The sequence below is a fragment of the Gadus macrocephalus genome, chromosome 4 (genome assembly GCF_031168955.1).
Source record: "Gadus macrocephalus chromosome 4, ASM3116895v1".
Lineage (NCBI taxonomy): Eukaryota > Metazoa > Chordata > Actinopteri > Gadiformes > Gadidae > Gadus > Gadus macrocephalus.
The window spans coordinates 8475910-8494314 of record NC_082385.1 but is presented as its reverse complement, the minus strand read 5'-3'; the positions used below and the strand labels follow the sequence as shown (position 1 = coordinate 8494314).

The following is an 18405-nucleotide window of genomic DNA, read 5'->3' as shown; positions in this document are numbered from 1 at the left end:
AGCTTCTTCTACAAAACCTCTCCAAAGAGCCGCAGGACGAGTAGAGGTAAAGTCTACAACGGTTCGTATACACAGCCCATGACGATACACCGTAAGATAAACGGGTTGTAACCTCGTCGAGCACGGCGACGGTCAGTGAGTAGCACAACATATGGAGATAGGAGACATGTCTCGGACGGAGGGGAGACGAGGCGGGGGCATCGGTTAGGAATGAAAAAGACAAGAGAGAAAAAAACACACCCAGCCGGACGGGGGGAGGGGTGGAGAGAGGGAGGGTGGGAGGGGGGATGGGGTAGAGAGGAGGATGGGGAAGGCAGGGGGGAGGGGTGTGTCGGGCAATGAGGAATGAGGGTTGGGGGGAGGGTGGGGGTGCATGAAGGCGAGGTCGGCCCGAGGTGCTGCCTGCCTGCCTGCCTGCTACACAGGCTCCCAGATAGACCTACCTTCATTCAATGATTTGGAAAAACACCACCAAGCGGATACATCAGAGATAACAGGGCTCCAAGTTTTTTGAGCGGTGATATTTGAGGGCAGTAACGTGCCATCATATTGCAATACAAACGCAAGTCAGCATGTTGATGTCGGTGAGACACAGTATGACAGGGAAAATGGGCCGTTTTTTTTATATTGTAAGCCATCTGCTCAAATAAATGAACTAACTCGGATTGATCAGCCTAAATGGCAGTTCCTACTCCAGTCGTTTTGTATAGCATTATGATGCTGAAATACTTCTACAGGAATATCCTTTATATAGGTTGTTTGAACTAGCTATTTGATAAAGTGTAGTAACTGTAAAGTAGGGATATAGTTATAGATGACTAGACTCATTCGTAGGCCTAGTATCAGTTAAGAAAATTAAAACATGGCGGCCTACTAGTTTATTGTATTCATGTGTACATTTATGTGGTTCATGTACAAGTATATTGCTGCTTCCATAACTTTGATTTCTCAGTAGGTCTAGACTTGTAGACGTGCAGTAAATCTATGCATAAAGTACCAACAGCATTCCATTTGTTTTGTGATCAATAATAGAAGAATAGGATTCGTTTTCATTTTTTTTATTAAGATTATAAAATCTTTACAATTTCTTTCTAAAACAGTTTTACCCGGTGATATACAATATACTATGCACAAAAATATACAAGAAAAGCAACAGAAATTGAGAGAATGCCTGAAACTCCTTTATTTTGGTACACATAGTGTTCATATACAGGCCTAATGCATGGATGTAGTAGGCTATGGCTAAATGATGAGATTGCCTTTTTAAAACAAAAGGATTAACATATTGGAAAATAAAACTCACAAAAGCAAGTTATATTTGAATCATGAATGGATGTCAAAGTTTCAGCAACAACCTTTGATCAAGGGGGTAACGATTCAGCACAAACTGCCAAAATATACCTGGGCTGGTGCATGCTGGGAGTTGAAGTAAATAGGCCTTAGCAGCTCACAAGGTGTGATGGCATAGAAGTTTTGGCACTCCATCAACTGACATGCCCAGGGCTGAATCTGAGTGAATCCACTCAAAGAGTTTCGGAGGGAAATTTGAGTCGGCCATTGACTTATTAAACACATGAATGTAATGGTCACATGCGTCGAAACCACATTAGGCATATAAAGGATGTCTTCAATCACAGAGTGATCAGAACACACCAGACCTTAATACATGGTTGTTCACCAGGTAATAGGGCTCCACAGAAGCAGTTGAGGCATGTTAAGGGTTTCTGTTGTGACTGGGTTTTTGGCAGCACTGAGCCATGACAATGTCCTTACACCCACATGTGTACATATTGTTTGAAATAACATGTTTGGATGCAGATCATATTAAAAAGACATGATTAGCGAGCAAAGACATTCAGCCACCTTCAATTACTTTCAACGTAGGCTATGGCAATAGCTAGCAGTAATGTGTGTTGGGCTTAAGGCAACAAAACTCCATTTCGTTAGATTAAAATAATTAATAGGCCTACTTAATATATTCTGTAGACATCTTTCTGTATAAAGGGACATTTTGCACATAACATATGGCACAACCATTGTTTCCCATTGTTAAAACTGAAGTCCACCATCTGCTCCACGTTGAAACATTTCTTTTTCAAAAATAGACATATATAGTTGATTTAGGATTGGTACAGTTGTATAAAGTGTTTGATTCTAGTTCGCCCCCCAAGTCAAAACGCTACAATGGCTCTAGTCCATGCGCCGAGGCTCGCCAGGGCTTGCTGGCTACAGAACTGTCCGTTCAGGGCTTGCTCAAAGTCCGCCTGCCGGCTCACCAGCCCCGAGAACCCCGAGCCGAAGATGGAGATGAGGTTTGAGATGTTCGAGGAGTCCAGATATTCACAATTCGAGTACGAGCAGTCCTCGAATTTCACCCGTTTGCACGGCACGAAATCCGAAATCTCCTCCATATCGGAGGAGACGTAATAACAGCCGAAGTCCACCTTCCGCTTCTTGGTGGAGGGCTGCGCTGCGCCGAGCGCAGCATGCGCGCCCTGCTGCACCGGGGACTGGAGCGGAGGCAGCGCGCAGCAGTCCTGGTGGAGGTAGCCGTTCTCCACCGTGGTCACTATGTGCGTGTCCAGATCGAGAACGGTGGTTTTGTTGCAATGTGCGCTGTTGCTGCCGCCGCCGATTCCACCGCCGCCGCTCCCCGTCAGGGAAAGGTCACAGTTTGACACGGGGTACGCTTCCATACAGCAGCTCCGGTAGTACGAAGAGGAGGATTCGGAGTCCTTACACAGCTCCTCGCCGCTGTGGAGAGCGAGGGGAGTCGCCGAGGAGCAGGCACCAGCACTAGAGACGGCAGGAGGAGGAGGTGGAGGAAGCGACACACCGCACAGGCTCACCGCTTCTCCCGCTCCGGCGACGCCGGCGCTGCGGCAACACTCCCCGCTCGGCTCCTCTCCGTCCCCGCCGGCCAGATGATCCAGGGGGTTCAGCTCCTCGATCTCGTTGCAGACGGTCATCACCTCCTCGTACTGCTGCATCCGGTAGATCTCCGCGTACTTTTCGTTCATGTAAACTTGCCGGGCGTTCCGCAGCACGTAGGACACCAGCAGGTTCTTGTGGAGCTTGATGCCTCCTCGCTGCGCCCGGGAGTTGTGTATCTTCCGCAAGGAGAGCGAGATGAGGCTCTGCGCGTCTACCGCGGCAGCAGCACACTCCATGGTGGTGCTAATCATTATGTCCCCCCTTTTGTTTTAAGTTGTTTTCTTCCCTCCTCCCTCGGGGAGTGAGAAGAGACAGGGAGTGGAAAGGAGCGGGGTTCACTGTGTGTTGTTGGCTCGAGTCAGCTCTGAGGAGGAACATGGGCTCTAGCTATCCACCATCCTCGATACACCAGCGAGCAATCATCTGTAGGCGTCCTTCGCTCCACAAAATATTTATATATCGCGCAAAGAGACGTCCCACTTTCGACGCGAACCAATGAGCGGCTCGCTTTCTGCGGATTGACACCCAGGCCTCACCTACGACTGGCGGCCTTAGCCAATAGGAGCGAAGCGGTTCTTCTGTGCTATTCAAATTCCGAAACCGATTGATCGAGCTGGAAGACTGATTCTGTTGAGAGGGCATCCTCCGTGCGCACAGCCAACGCTGGATGGAGGGTACACCGGTCGAAAAGTATACGAGGTTTTCTTCCCACTGTTGCGACTTGGGTTAGGGTTAGGGTTACTTTATGATCATGTAAGTTATATTTGTTTTGGAATGTGTATCCGTAGAGACTGCTATGCAACATAGAATAGACCCCAGTATGTTTTCAACATAAGGCCTATGGCCTTTTCTGTAGGAAGCACTTTCTGACTTTGTGTGTGTGTGTGTGTGTGTGTGTGTGTGTGTGTGTGTGTGTGTGTGTGTGTGTGTGTGTGTGTGTATGTGTGTGTGCGTGTATGTGTGTGTGTGTGTGTGTGTGTGCGTGTGTGTGTGTTTGTGCGTTTGCGTGTGTGTATTACCATTATAATTATTATTTTCCGTATTAATAGTAAATAATGACATCATCACAAACAGAACCACAAAAGTGTCGGCAGCATCTTTCAATTTACAACATTCAAATGTTCGACTATCTCCAAAGATACCTAATTATAGGTAAGAGAAGATTAGCTTCATGTTTTGATTTCAAAAAAGATTTCCCTACGTTACTCACCACCACTCTACCTCTCTCCATCCCTCAGAATTTTATTTTCCTCCTCCTCTCCTCTCCTTCCCTGTCCCTCTCCTTCTCTGCTCCTCCCCTACACTCCTCCTTCTTTCCTCTCCTCTCCTTCTCTCCTCCTCCACAGTTCTCCTTTCCTCTCCTCCTCTCCTTTTCTGATCCTATTCTCTGCTCCTCCTCCCATCTCCTCCTTTCCTCTCCTACTCTCCTCATCTGATCACTCCTTCTCTGATCCTATTCTCTGCTCCTCCTTTCCTCTCCTACTGTCCTCATCTGATCCTCTCCTACTCTCCTCATCAAATTTTCTGCTCCTCTCCTCTGATCATCCTCTCCTCTCCTCTATCCTCTTCAGCTTTCCTTTCCTCTCCTACTCTCCTCATATCCTTCTCTGCTCCTCTCCTATGTTCCTCTCCTTATCTGCTCTTCTCCTCCTCTCCTCCTCTCATCTCCTTCTCTGCTCCTCTCCTACTTTCCTCATCTACTTCTCTGCTCCTCTCCTTTCGTCTCCCCTCTCCTTGTCTCCTGTCCTCCTTTCCTCTCCTACTCTCCTTTCTTCTCCTACTCTCCTCCTTTCCTTCTCTGCTCCTCTGTCTTGCTCATCTCCTTCTCTGCTCCTCTCCAATGTTCCCCTCCTCTGCTCGTCTCCTCCTCTCCTCTCATGTCCTTCTCTGCTCCTCTCCTACTCTACTCATCTCCTTCTCTGCTCCTCTCTTCTTCTGCTCCACTCCTTTCGTCTCCCCCTCTCTTCCTCAGCTCCTCTCCTTCTCTGCTCCTCTTCTCTCCTCTGCACCGGCATGCAGTCGATGCAGCAGCAGACCGTATACCACCACCTCCATTCCCAATCTCTCTCTCTCTCTCTCTCTCTCTCTCTCTCTCTCTCTCTCTCTCTCTCTCTCTCTCTCTCTCTCTCTCTCTCTCTCTCTCTCTCTCTCTCTCTCTCTCCCTCTGTTTCTCATTCTCTCCCTCTGTTTCTCTCTCCCCCCTCTGTTTCTCTCTCTCCCTCTGTTTCTCTCTCTCTCTCTATCTCTCTCTCTCTCTCTCTCTCCCTCTGTTTCTCTCTCTCTCTCCCTCTGTTTCTCATTCTCTCTCTCTCTCTCTCTCTCTCGCTCTCGCTCTCGCTCTCGCTCTCGCTCTCGCTCTCGCTCTCTCTCTCAAGAAGAAGATGACCACTGCTGAATCTTAACCATGGCCAGAAATAGAGAGGTGTTTTTTCTACACTGTGCAGCACTGATGAGAAGGAACAAAAAAGAAAAGGCAAATCAATAGAAGCACGCGTAAACCCATACAGACTACCAAAGTAGAAAAGTGGTGGGGGGGAAACATGCGGGTTTTAAATCAATGCATGAACAGTTTTCAGTTTGTTTGTTCAAGATATGTGTTGATGTGCAGCCACAGCATAGTGCCCAAATCAAGGACCACCTTTACGTGTCCTGAGTTTATTCTAATTTCTGATGAAAGTTGCGTTTGGCGCCGACTCTGAAGCAGAGACCATCCAACACGCATTATATATGCCCATGGGCTTCTGTTATGGATCAGTGCGGTAAACAAAGTTACCTGCATGTCTGTTCGCAGTGCCAGGTGAATCTCAGACACACCTGCGCATGCACAGCAAGAAAGAGAGGTTGTATTGTTTGCTTTTGTATTTTTGTATTTGTGTAATAAGAGCAACAGATCTAAAAAGTATATTAACTGTAGAACCCAAGTATCATTTAAATAACTATTGTGTTATAATTTGTCTCTAAGTGTCATAGCAGTTAGAATATTCACCCACAAATTATACATTATTCTCAACTGAAAATGTTCCTATGACTTAAGGATTTTCATTTTTGATGTATGATATCCTTTTTAGCTGAATGATAATCATTTAGTTTTTAATGTGTTAGATCAGGTGATTAACCACCATTTATTGTATGTATGTGTATGAAACAGGGAAAGGCAACCTAATGTTCGCCTTTATGTAGCTATAAGTAAATAATTGGTATTGCCGCAGACAACTAAAATGATCCATATCATAATCAATCAATTTCCTGTTGCTCGATTAATCAACTTATGGTTTCAGCACCCCCTACAAAGTAGGCCTATTCAGCTAAGAGTAGGGGCCTTAGGTGAACATTTGAAACACATCCTCACTGTTTTATTCTAAAGTAGTACTGTTGCAATGTCATACAAACACAGACCTTAGTTTAAAGCCCAAAGCACACAGCGCAACATATTTGTAGCGTGACCCATAAATACAATAATGTTTTTCTAACAGAGCAAAGCACACAGAGCGCGAATGTAGCAGGGCTGTGTGTTTCAATTCAATAACATTCGTTTGCCTCTGTCCCGACACGACCGGGAGCTTTGGGCTTTAAAAGGGCTGTAGGCAAGATTTGAGAGTTGTTAAGAGAGAGAGCAGAAGAGAGCATAAAGAACCCCCCCTCCCTTTCTCCGCCCTCCCTACCTTCGTCCGCCATTGAGAAGTGTTGCGTTCATGTACCTGTGGTGGTGCTATGATAAAAATGAATGCACGAAAAATATAATCCCCTAACCAGTCAGGGAAGTGCTGTAATGATTGGAAAAAAAATTGCCATGAGCAGTCTAAGATATAACATGTCTTATACAGAGGCAAGCGCAGTCAACCAGAACAGACGTTCGTAACATTTCACTTACTCATAGCTGACGGACACACTTCTAACAAATTTCACTTGTAGCTCCTAAATCTCCCCAACAGCACTTTTACGTTCGGGGGACTTCAGTCCCAGAGATCTTTTGGAAGGGCTAACCAGGTGCCAGGGAACATTGCACCTAGTCTAAGTCATTTAAAAGTCCATCGATGGGTCTGATGAGCTGACAATACCAGCTGCTCACTCGCAGGGAGCTGTTGCACACAGTTTCGTACCGTGTTTTTATAATCCGGACCCCTTAAAGCATCTGGAGCAACAATGTGAAACGAGAAAGAGATTTACCCAACACAGGCGGGTTTTACATTTTTGATTTGTACTATGCCAGGCTCTACAACTAACAGCTGTAGAGAGTACGACACGTGAGGGAACCGTAAGAATGCAGCCGTTAGTTGTAATCAACAAATGTAGAAAATGTATACGCAACCGGCCCTAAGGTGCTGGAGTAGGCCTGTGGAGCAGTGCAGCTCTAGAGTGTGTTTTCTACACACCCAAGGTCAATTTATGCAACGCAGGGTGCGTTTTATCTCTGCTGAGAGGATAAGAACAAGCATACGTGATAAATGTGAAAAGGACGAGTGCAGTCGCATCATGTGGTTCTTTTAGTCATAACTTTGCCACGTTGTCATCGTCCCAATCTTGTGGTGGTATGATCAACCGCTGAATGACCGACCCTTAAAGGTTGGCTTCTATCCATTAAAAAGGACATAGTGACATGTACTAGACAGGGGAAGAGATTATGAGTGTAGTTGGCCACACTGTTTCCGCGATAGCGATGATTCCTAATATTTTTATTGTTAATCAAACAGTTTTTATTGTAAAGAGATTCAAACAAATATTCGTATTTGTAAGTTTAACATTTAATTACTGTTTCATAAGTTTTAACTAATTTGATATATCCGTCCAGAGTTCATCCGAGTAATAGCATCACCAGTTCAGGCTACGCTGTCAGGGGGACGGCGAGTCTGTTGCTCGTACTCCCAGTTGGAGGGCTCTGTGTTCAATCGCCAATGTCCACAGCAATATGCAGCCATCATACAGCAAGGTTTCTAACCCCTACCTGGAGGTTAACTTTGTCTTTTACCTGTAAGATATGATAAAAGCTGTATACAGTTTAGTTTCACCGTTTTGCCTCCCGCTCTGCCTCAGCCATGTGTGCTCTCATGTGCTCTACTCTGATTTCCATTAGTTTCATCATATCCTAGTCTGACTTCTCTGCCACCCTCGCACCCCCCCCCCCCCTCCCCCCTAAGCACGCTGGCTTTCACTTTGTTTCGTGTTGCCACGAAAATTAGCAAACCACGCCGCAGTTTAGAGAAATCTCAAGAAATAGATTTAGCTCTACAGCAATGTATATTAATAAATCTCTCTCTCTCTCTCTTCATCACTCTTTCTCTTCATCTCTCTCTCTCTCTCTCTCTCTCTCTCTCTCTCTCTCTCTCTCTCTCTCTCTCTCTCTCTCTCTCTCTCTCTCTCTCTCTCTCTCTCTCTCTCTCTCTCTCTCTCTCTCTCTCTAATATTGTGTATAGAGAGAGATACAATACATATTGTATGTAAGTGTATATATCAATCAATCTATAAACAACAATATATAACACAAATTGTTAAGCTATGGCCACTGCTCTCTCCTATCATTTGTTTAAGTACAACTGTGTTCTCTTTATTATGACTGTATTGTGTGACGATTAGAATATTTCAATTGCTAATATAGAACTTTTTATTCAAGTTAAGCCTAACCCTGAGTTGCAACAGAAAACAATATTTCTACATCCAACGTTGTGAATAGCTTAACGATGTATTTGCCCCATAGTTTTGCATGTTATATTACGTTTCAAGTGAACACAATCCTCAATCCTCTACATGCAAGACATTCATACGTCATTCAAACGAGAAAACGGACAGCTAGGCTCCTAACTGATTTCAATAACCCCGCTGTTTAAGCAATATCGCTTATATAGCCGATCAGACAAACAAACAAACCCTGATTCCTGATCAGTCGTTGGGCTGGTCACGTGGAAGCACTTTGACACACAGGTCTGTGTACTACAGGAGATTCCCTCCCCCCAGTGGCAGCACAGGCATAATTCAGCAGCAGCAGCAGCAGCAGTCTAACCTCCCTCTCCCCTTCCCTGCATATCGCGCTCAACCTCCACAGCGCAGCTCCAGACCTTACTGTGCCTTATGTGGGCTACTGAAGTGCATGTTACCAAGTGGTGGCAGCACTCAACCTCACAAAACCCCATCTGGGTTTGGGACAACACGTGCAATGCGATTCCACCCTTTATATGTAAACACAGGAGACGATGCCCACAGATCACTATTTACTTCTACTCTCTTCCTCTATTTCCTGCAGAAATCCATACACAGAGTATGCAACACACACACAGTATGTATTGTATTAACTATTGCAGAATTTAGCTGTTAATTTCTGTTAAAAATATACAAAATAAATCCCTGGTTTATTGTCCTTGTTGTCTATTTGGCAACTGGACCCTTAACAAAACTTTGTATTTATTTTTATTTATAACATGTTCTTCATCACATGTAGTAGGCTTACATAAACAAATGCTAAGATAAAGAGATTGCACCACAGCACTCGATATATAGGTAGTGTGTGTGTGTGTGTGTGTGTGTGTGTGTGTGTGTGTGTGTGTGTGTGTGTGTGTGTGTGTGTGTGTGTGTGTGTGTGTGTGTGTGGGTGTGTGTGTGTGTGTTTGTGTCTCCTCAAACTTGTGTCCTACCCATGGCGGCAGCAGCCTGCGTTTGAACGGAGATCGCTGCATCTCCTCTTATGTTATCGCGTGCCGTCGCTCCTACAAGGAGGTGTTGTGCATCGATGCAGCTTTTCAGCCAATGGGGGACAGCCGTAACCCCCCTGTGCACCGCCTGTCTGCAAAAAGGGGGCGGCCTCACGGCTGATCTGTGTGTTTGTGTGTGTGTGTGTGTGTGTGTGTGTGTGTGTGTGTGTGTGTGTGTGTGTGTGTGTGTGTGTGTGTGTGTGTGCGTGTGTGTGTGTGTGTGTGTGTGTGTGTGTGTGTGTATGTGTGCGTGTGTGTGTGTGAGATGTGTGCCGTTTCCAAGGCAACCAGAGTCTTGACCTACTCCATATCCCTCCACTCCCCTTGGGCAAAAAAAAGGTATTAGTTACCATGGCGACAGCAGCGGTTGCAATGTCGGTCTCTCCCGTAAAGTGTGCCGACGGAATCGTCGGAAACAGCCAGCCAGTTGGCGGCTGGGAGTAGGGAACTTGTTGGCGAGAAAATGTTTTTATGACGAAAGCGAGGAAGATGATTAAGAAGATTAAAGTTAATATGTTGTGGCTGGCAAAAACCTTATTCTTATCAACGCACCTACATATAAGCGTAGTGTGAGAAGGTTTTTACCCTGCTTCAATGCAACATGAATTCACAAAACGCGTTAGAGACGTTAGTTTATATTATGAAATCAATTTATTTTTATTTCAGGTTTGATTAAGAATCAACACTTCTTTTTCCTCCTCTTAGTATCCTGGCCCACATTCAGTCCACTGTGAGAACAACAGAACAGACGTGCATCAGTCCGCCAGTAGGCCTAACTAATGGTTTTAATTTCCTAGATCTGTCCTCTTTCCCTTATTGTCGTAAATCAATCAGGTGCTCGATCCCATTGGTTGACAACCTGTTGTACGACCTATGTAGTGTAACGGCCTACCGGCGGAGTCCACTGCGGCTGCACAACGTTAGCATGTTTCATTTAATGATGATTATAGGATTATAGCTGCACCCTATGCATATCTCCTATTTACTGGATTAAAAACCAGACATACATCGATCTTTTTGTAACCTATTTATAGGACCAAACCATACATAAGTGTTTTGGGTTAATGTTATATCCTGCATCGTTAGCATGTGTGGGTTTATCGCGTGTGTGTGTGTGTGTGTGTGTGTGTGTGAGTGTTTGTACATGCATGTACACACACAAATGCGCATTTGTGTTTTTTATGTGTGTATGAGTATGCATGTGTTTTATGTGAGTGAGTGTGTGAGTGTGTTTTAGGCGCGTATGAGTGCACGTCAGCTGTGTGTTTTATGTGTGTAGAGAGTGTGCGTGAACGTGCGTGTGGGAGTGTGTGTTTAATATGTCTATGTGCCTGTGTGCATGCGTGTATGCCTATGCATGTGTGTGCGTGTGTGTGTGTGTGTGTGTGTGTGTGTGTGTCTGTGTGTGTTTTACATAACTGAGTCAGAGTGTGTGTGTGTGTTGGAGTGCTGGAGTGTGTGTGTCTGTGCATTCTGGGCTCTCCCTCCCTCTCTCTCCCCCTCTCTCCCCTCCTCCCTTTGAGTGGCTGTGTTGGAATGCGGACGGCATATGACCTGTTGAGACGCGTCTGCATACCAGACACAGTGGGTGGGATTAGCAGGAAGGGAGCCGCCGTACCTGGGGGGAGGGGGGGGGAGGGGGGTGGGGGGGGGGGGAATGACGATCGCACCAGAACCGTTTCTAAGCTACGGTTTTTCAGTTGGCGTCATCGAGATGCAGCCACTGTGGGGTGTGTTCACTTGTGTGTGTGTGTTCACTTGTGTGTGTGTGTGTGTGTGTGTGTGTGTGTGTGTGTGTGTGTGTGTGTGTGTGTGTGTGTGTGTGTGTGTGTGTGTGTGTGTGTGTGTGTGTGTGTTAGTGTGTGGGTGTGGGTGTGGGTGTCTGTGTGTGTGTGTTGTTGTGCGTTCTTTTAGTAACTGCACTGACGACGGGCTCCGACTTGGTTTGCGGTTTTCCCTTTTTCACACACAGGGGGGATTGATTGTAGCCCACGGCTCTTTCATTATCATGTGATCTTCAAGGTAGCCCTGTGATTGGCAGCCGGCTGGATGAAGTCCGATTGGAGTTCACAAGGAAAATCTGCATATTTTTTACATCGTGAGCGCTGGAGCAACTTTAGGCAGGCTTGTTTTCTGACACACACACAGGCGCACAGTGGAGGAATGCAGACGGTTTGCTTTTTCTTGTGCTGCTCCATGCGTCTCTCTTGTCTTTGCTGCTTCCTGCGCTTTCTTCTTACCTCAAAGACGTGCGTTCACACTGTGCAGGTTTAAGCACTGACAAAAGGAACTATTGGGACTTTTTGTGACAATTACAAAAGGATGGGAATATTATTATTTCGGTGGAAGAGAGAATAGGGCCTTTCTGAGGGGTTTTCAGTAACTCACATACATACCTACATACATACTTGCAAACATACTTGCAATCATACATATATACATATTGACATACATACATATACATGCATACACATACATATACATATATAAATACATGCATACACACACACACACACACACACACACACACACACACACACACACACACACACACACACACACACACACATACATGCATGCACACAAACTTACATACATACATACATACATACATACATCAACTTTATTTTAATGAATATAAACAAATGATGGCATCTTCCTTTTCATTTTAATTATATACTTTAATATTTATTCATAACTTGTGGCAAGGTTAGATTGTTCATGGGACAGAATCAATGGGAATGAATAAATACATTTTTGGAAGGTTTCAGAATATGCCAACTGCAGTGATGAAGGGAACCTTATATCAGTCCCTCCAGGATTTCGCAGGCCTTTTTTGAGATTGTTGTTGCGATTACAGTGCGAGGGGAAGTGAAAGTTGCGATGAAAAGTTCTGAAAGTTGCGATTTTCCTGATGTTAAATATTAAGTTATTACTGCAATTTTCCCAGAGTAATTTGTTAAATATTAAGTTATTACTGGAAAAAAAACATTAATTAAAAGAACAAAAACACTGAGAAATGGTTCTATGAATAATTGATTCTTGATTCTTTCCGCGCTGGCAATTGACTTGATGCAACAGCCTGTGTCATCGTGATCTGCCTCGTCGTCTGACGTCCTGCCTGCAGTTCTGCAATTCTGTAGTTATGTTTTGCGGTGGCAAAATGCTTATTAATGGAAGATTTATGCTTGTGCTTTTTGCAATCTTTCGCAGTTATTTTGGTTGGCAAGTGTGAAACGTTGGACGCGCACATGCTGCATGAATGCTTGAATCGCTTCGACGTAGTAAACACGGAAGTAAGGCCGAAGGTAGTTTGTCGACGTCAGTTCAAGACGACGCCACTAATTTGTGGGAAAGTTGCGGTGGTTGGTTAAAATTGCGACACTGCCCTGAATTCGCGTGATTGGTTGATGTTGCATTGAAGTGGCAAATCGCAACATCGCGAAATCCTCGAGGGTCTGTAATATGTTTATTAACTTATCTGATTATCCTACCGTCGGCAACAATCATGTTCCATGTCATCGTCAACAAGACCCAAAAGCCTCCCAAAGTGAAATGCTTGATATTTCCTATTTCCTCCCCACTCTTGTGCATTTTTTATGATCTGATGAATCAACATTATGTATCGTCTACTTGTGATCCAAAGTTATACTCCCGCCCGTGTGCAACATAGTGACAATAGAAATAGGACTAAAGTTGGATGACTGTATAAACTGCTTCTTAGACCAGAGACGTTGGTCAAGAATGCTGACAGCTAGCACAGTCTGGCCAACGTGCAAGCTAATGCTACAACTAAAGCTACTTTAAAGGGGACCAATTGTAGATGTTATTTTTTTGATCAGCAAAACAATGCTACATTTTTATTCTCAAAACAATGATACTGAAATCTATCGCATAATATGTGGGGCAATATGTTATCTGTAACTTGTCATACCTGGCATGATATCCAGCCCTGACCTTAGCTCCACCTTAAAACAGGCTGCCGTCAGTGGGCGTTCCTTTCCAACTGCCTTGTTCTGATTCGTTATCAACTAGTGCTGTCAGTTAAACGCGTTATTAACGGCGTTAACGCAAACCAATTTTAACGGCGTTAATTTTTTTATCACGCGATTAACGCAATTTATTTATTTAAATTTTCAAGGGATATTTAGCATAGAAAAATAATTTGCGATTAATCGTGATTAACCGTGAGTTAACTATGACATTAATGTGATTAATCGCAATTAAATATTTTAATCGCTTGACAGCACAATTATCAACGTCTATTCGACGCGCAGTACAAATAATGTTGCTAATATTTTATTTTTAGCCCAGGAAGTGCTTGCTGAGGAGAAACATCAGCTACATCACTCATTGCTGAAATCCAATAGGGCAAATTTCTCGGAAGTGATTAACAGATAGTCGCGACAGGATTCAGATTTCGATGTTCTCTCGTCTGTAATGTTTCCCACGCCTTATGCGAGCTAGGGCAAGGAAAACTCCGATTCAAAAAGAATATCACAGCTTGTATCATCAACTTGCTGAGCTGCATGCGGTCTGCAGGTCATTAAGAACATTTCTAACGCTAGTCCAACTCTTGTTAGCAGTCGATGGTTTCACACATTTTTAGCAAGGCCAAATTTTTGTGGTTCTCCATCCCAGATATGGATCTCGATTTCATTAGTTTGGATGGATCTAGCGTCACAAATCAGATTTTAGACTAACAATCTAAAGTCTGTTGGCAGACCAGCTCATGTCTGGTTGAAGGGTCATTTTCTCCCACCTCTTATTTGTCTCGGTCCGTACTTGATTGGCTTACAGCTTACACAAACTCGGCCAGCACTGATAAACTCTTCCAGCGGGAAGACAAGCTGACCCGTTCTGTCCGAACTCCAACGCAAAAAGAGTCTGCAAATCTGTTTCGGCCTTCATTCATTTGAGGGAAATGAATATCTGGTTGGTACTAGAATATCACCAGAAGGACACAGAAAACAAGGCATCCCCCCCCCCTCTCAGTTTTAGTTGTCCATGTTCACAGCTTTGGATCCAACATTAGAATGAATCAAAAGAGCCTTTTAAAACCAAACCTGAAACCACATAACAGGAAACCCTTTCGATATGCCGAGAAGGGTGAACAAGTACTAGTATGAGTAATCCATGTAGTAATAGTAGTAGTAGTTAATTGAATGGCCAATGCTTTGTGTTATTTAGTTAGGGAGTTTGTGGGCAGCAAGGAAACAATATATTAACGACCATAGTTAATACTTAGTACCATGAGTTCCACACTATAACTTTAAACAACACAGATGCATGTCATTTCATTTGCTGTGGTTGCCATGGTTGAATAGTGTTATTTTGTGTGTGTGTGTGTGTGTGTGTGTGTGTGTGTGTGTGTGTGTGTGTGTGTGTGTGTGTGTGTGTTTGTGGGAGCGTGTCCATGCTTTATATTTTTTGTGTGTGTTTGTGTGTGTTTTGCGAACGAGTGGATTCAATGACTGTGTTGCCGGAAATGGTTTACACAATATTAGATCATTTTATGAAAATCAACCAAAACACACTTCTTCCCAGAATTCTTTTGTCTTGTTTATCATATCCATTTATACGTTCCGTTGAGCGAAATTCGTATTCGTAAAGATAAGTCAGTCAAATTGGTGTTCCGTTAACTGAACACTAACTGCTGCTATGAATTGCAATATGAGCATTATGTTGAGGGTGTGTTTAACAGGTATCCACAACCCTAGAGGTTCTGAATATAAAGGTATATTTACATGAAGGAGCAGTCTGTGGCAGGTGAAAGATGAGAAGTATGTACACACAGCAGAGTTGAGTGTGTGTGTGTGTGTGTGTGTGTGTGTGTGTGTGTGTGTGTGTGTGTGTGTGTGTGTGTGTGTGTGTGTGTGTGCGTGTGCGTGTGCATATGTGTGTGTGTGTGTGTGTGTGTGTGTGTGTGTGTGTGTGTGTGTGTGTGTGTGTGCGTGTGCATATATGTGTGTGTGTGCGTGTGCATATGTGTGTGTGTGTGTGTGTGTGTGTGTGTGTGTGCGTGTGTGTGGATGGGGGGGACAAGGTAATCCATTGTTCTTTTAAAACAAATCGAAGTCTAAAAGACACACTATGTCTTTTACCCCCCCCTCCCCCCCACACACACACAGACACACAGAAAACAGAGAGAGAGAAGTGAGAGAGTGGGAGAGAGAGCGAAAGGGAAAGAGAAAATAGAGAGAAAGAGAGATAGAATGAAAGATAGGAAAGAGAAAGAATGAGAGAGACAAACACACACACACACACACACACACACACAGACACACACAGGCACAGACAGGCACACGCACACACACACACACACACACACACACACACACACACACACACACACACACACACACACACACACACACACACACACACACACACACACACACACACACACACACACACACTCACACACAACAGAGGGAGGAAGGGAAAGAGAGAGAGAGCCATTCTCTGTGTGAGTTCCTGTCAGACCAGTCTAGAATATGACTCATGGTGTAGTCACAGGGAGGGAGCAGGGGGGGGGAGGGGGGGGGGGGTGTGGTCTGCAGTTTGGTGGAGTTTTGGAGCCCCATAGAGGCCTGTGTGATCTCTAGCTCACACAGTGTCTTATTGTTCTATGGAACAACACGCACACACACACGCACACACGCAGGCACACACGCAACACACACACACACACACACACACACACACACACACACACACACACACACACACACACACACAAACTCCCTGTATGCTCAATATTTCTATACTTTTTTTAACTTTCTGCTGTGAAACTCAAATCTCAATCCATACCGTCTTATCTCATAGTATCCTATTTAACATTCAACCAAAGCGCATGTACTGAGTAAATGGTAGTAGTCGTACGTTGGTCGTAATTCATGGAAGAATAGTACATCAACCGGGTCCGTATACGGCTGGGAGTAATCCAACACACATGGTTGTGGGCTGGAGTCGCAGTCCTGATCTGAGAGGCGTTCAGAAAATCACCTAGAGGAGCGTTGGACCAGAAACCCCATCAGACAATCACCAAGATATCTTTAGTTATTTATACTGTTCCTACATAAACAATGTTTGGATGTTTTCCCTGAAATTTCTGGAATTCGTTTTTTTTTAAACTGTCCAATAACACTATGCAGTGACAATTAGGGAGGGAACAACAGTCGCTATGCTACCTACTCACTTTATTATGAATCAAACACTTAAAACTGCATGCACTCTCCATAAACACCCATGCTTGCAGAACTTTGTTGTGGGCACAGCAGCACGCACCCAATAAACACGTAAGCACATGAACGTACACGAAAATAAAATTACACAAACACACGCACACACACATGCACACAAACACAGACAAACATGCACACTTATCATGTTTTTTTATCAATGAGTTGTTATAGCGACTGGCTGCGCTATCTGCATGTTAATCTTTATGGGTGAAAATATTTGCATGACTAATATATATTTATTTCAAAATTCTGATGTGAATGTCTCCCTTGTAACCATAAGAGTACAATCATTATTATTTAAGTAATTTTTTTTTGTAATCAACTGTATATATCACCTGTAAACATACACTTGGCAGTTTGTACTTCATTTATAACGCTTATCAATTGGAAAAAAGGCTTTATTTGTTCAAATTTGCAATCCGATGTAAAACTAGCTTTGTTCATAGAGAATCATCACTATTATTATTATTTTTATGATCATCATTATTATTAATTGCAATATTTTATTTTAATTATAATAAAGCCAGAGGACTACAGCAGTGATTCATGTGTACTCCAGACCCCCAGCTGATGTGGTGCACTTTGCGCTGGAGTTCACCGCCGTTCTGTCATTCCTCCCCGTCATCTTGCAATAATCTCAGTGTTTGAGGGTGAGGTCACCCATCGGGAGAGTTCACCACTTCCGCTGTGCAAACGGTACATGTCGCCGCGCAGATGAAATGCCCTCCACGCTTGACTACTGAGGGGGAGGATGTGCGATCGAGACAAGCTTTAAATAGTCTTCGCTATATTTGGTTTCTGCAACAACGGGGAGTTGAGAAATTGCATTTCGGTTTACACTTTGTGAAGGAATATGTGGAATGAGCACGATAGACATTCCCTACATCACAATCTGGCTTTGCTAATGTATTCGAAAAAAGAGGAAAAGCACCGTCGACCTTGATAATGATGCACCGCACCGATACTGAATGGAAACAGAAATGCCAATCTAATACCTTAATGTATGTTTTGTCATAGCAGCAATTTTCTCTTTCTCTCATAGTATACTGTGATATTCTTAATAGGCCTACATCAAGAATAATATGTCAACAATAATATTTTGTTAATGTGAGATATATAATAACTATTAAGAAAAATCCAGAAGATAATTGTAATTCATCATTAAGAGTAGCATAAATAATCCTCCAGTGATTTCCTTTTAAAGAGACCTTTTTAACATCAAATGACCGTTAACCTCACACAGTTATAAGCCATGCTAATGTTGTAATTGGCACTATATCAATTTAATTTCCTGGAGATAAATCATTCATAACCTCAGACTTTGATGTTCATTTTGACTTTTTGGTTCCAGGTTTTTCTTTTTGCCAACTTTCCAAAGGGGACCACTAAAAGCATCAGTTAGTTTACCAAACCAACATGACTTTGATGTCTTTCTGGGACAACAACTGCGGTCGGAAAATCTATTTGCCGATGGCTAGTCCGACAATACAATAAAATATGATCAACTTGAGATGTTTTATTGGGGATGTTGCATCATGGGCAAT

The 18405-nt window shown here is 43.8% G+C and overlaps 1 protein-coding gene across 1 annotated transcript; it reads right to left on the bottom strand.

Moving 5' to 3' along the window:
- Positions 1–1159: 1159 nt before the first annotated feature.
- ier5l (immediate early response 5-like) lies at positions 1160–3378 on the bottom strand. Its single transcript, XM_060049956.1, has one exon. It carries the CDS (start codon positions 3183–3185, stop codon positions 2172–2174), a length of 1014 nt encoding a protein of 337 aa, XP_059905939.1. The 5' UTR covers positions 3186–3378; the 3' UTR covers positions 1160–2171.
- Between the last annotated feature and the right edge of the window lie 15027 nt (positions 3379–18405).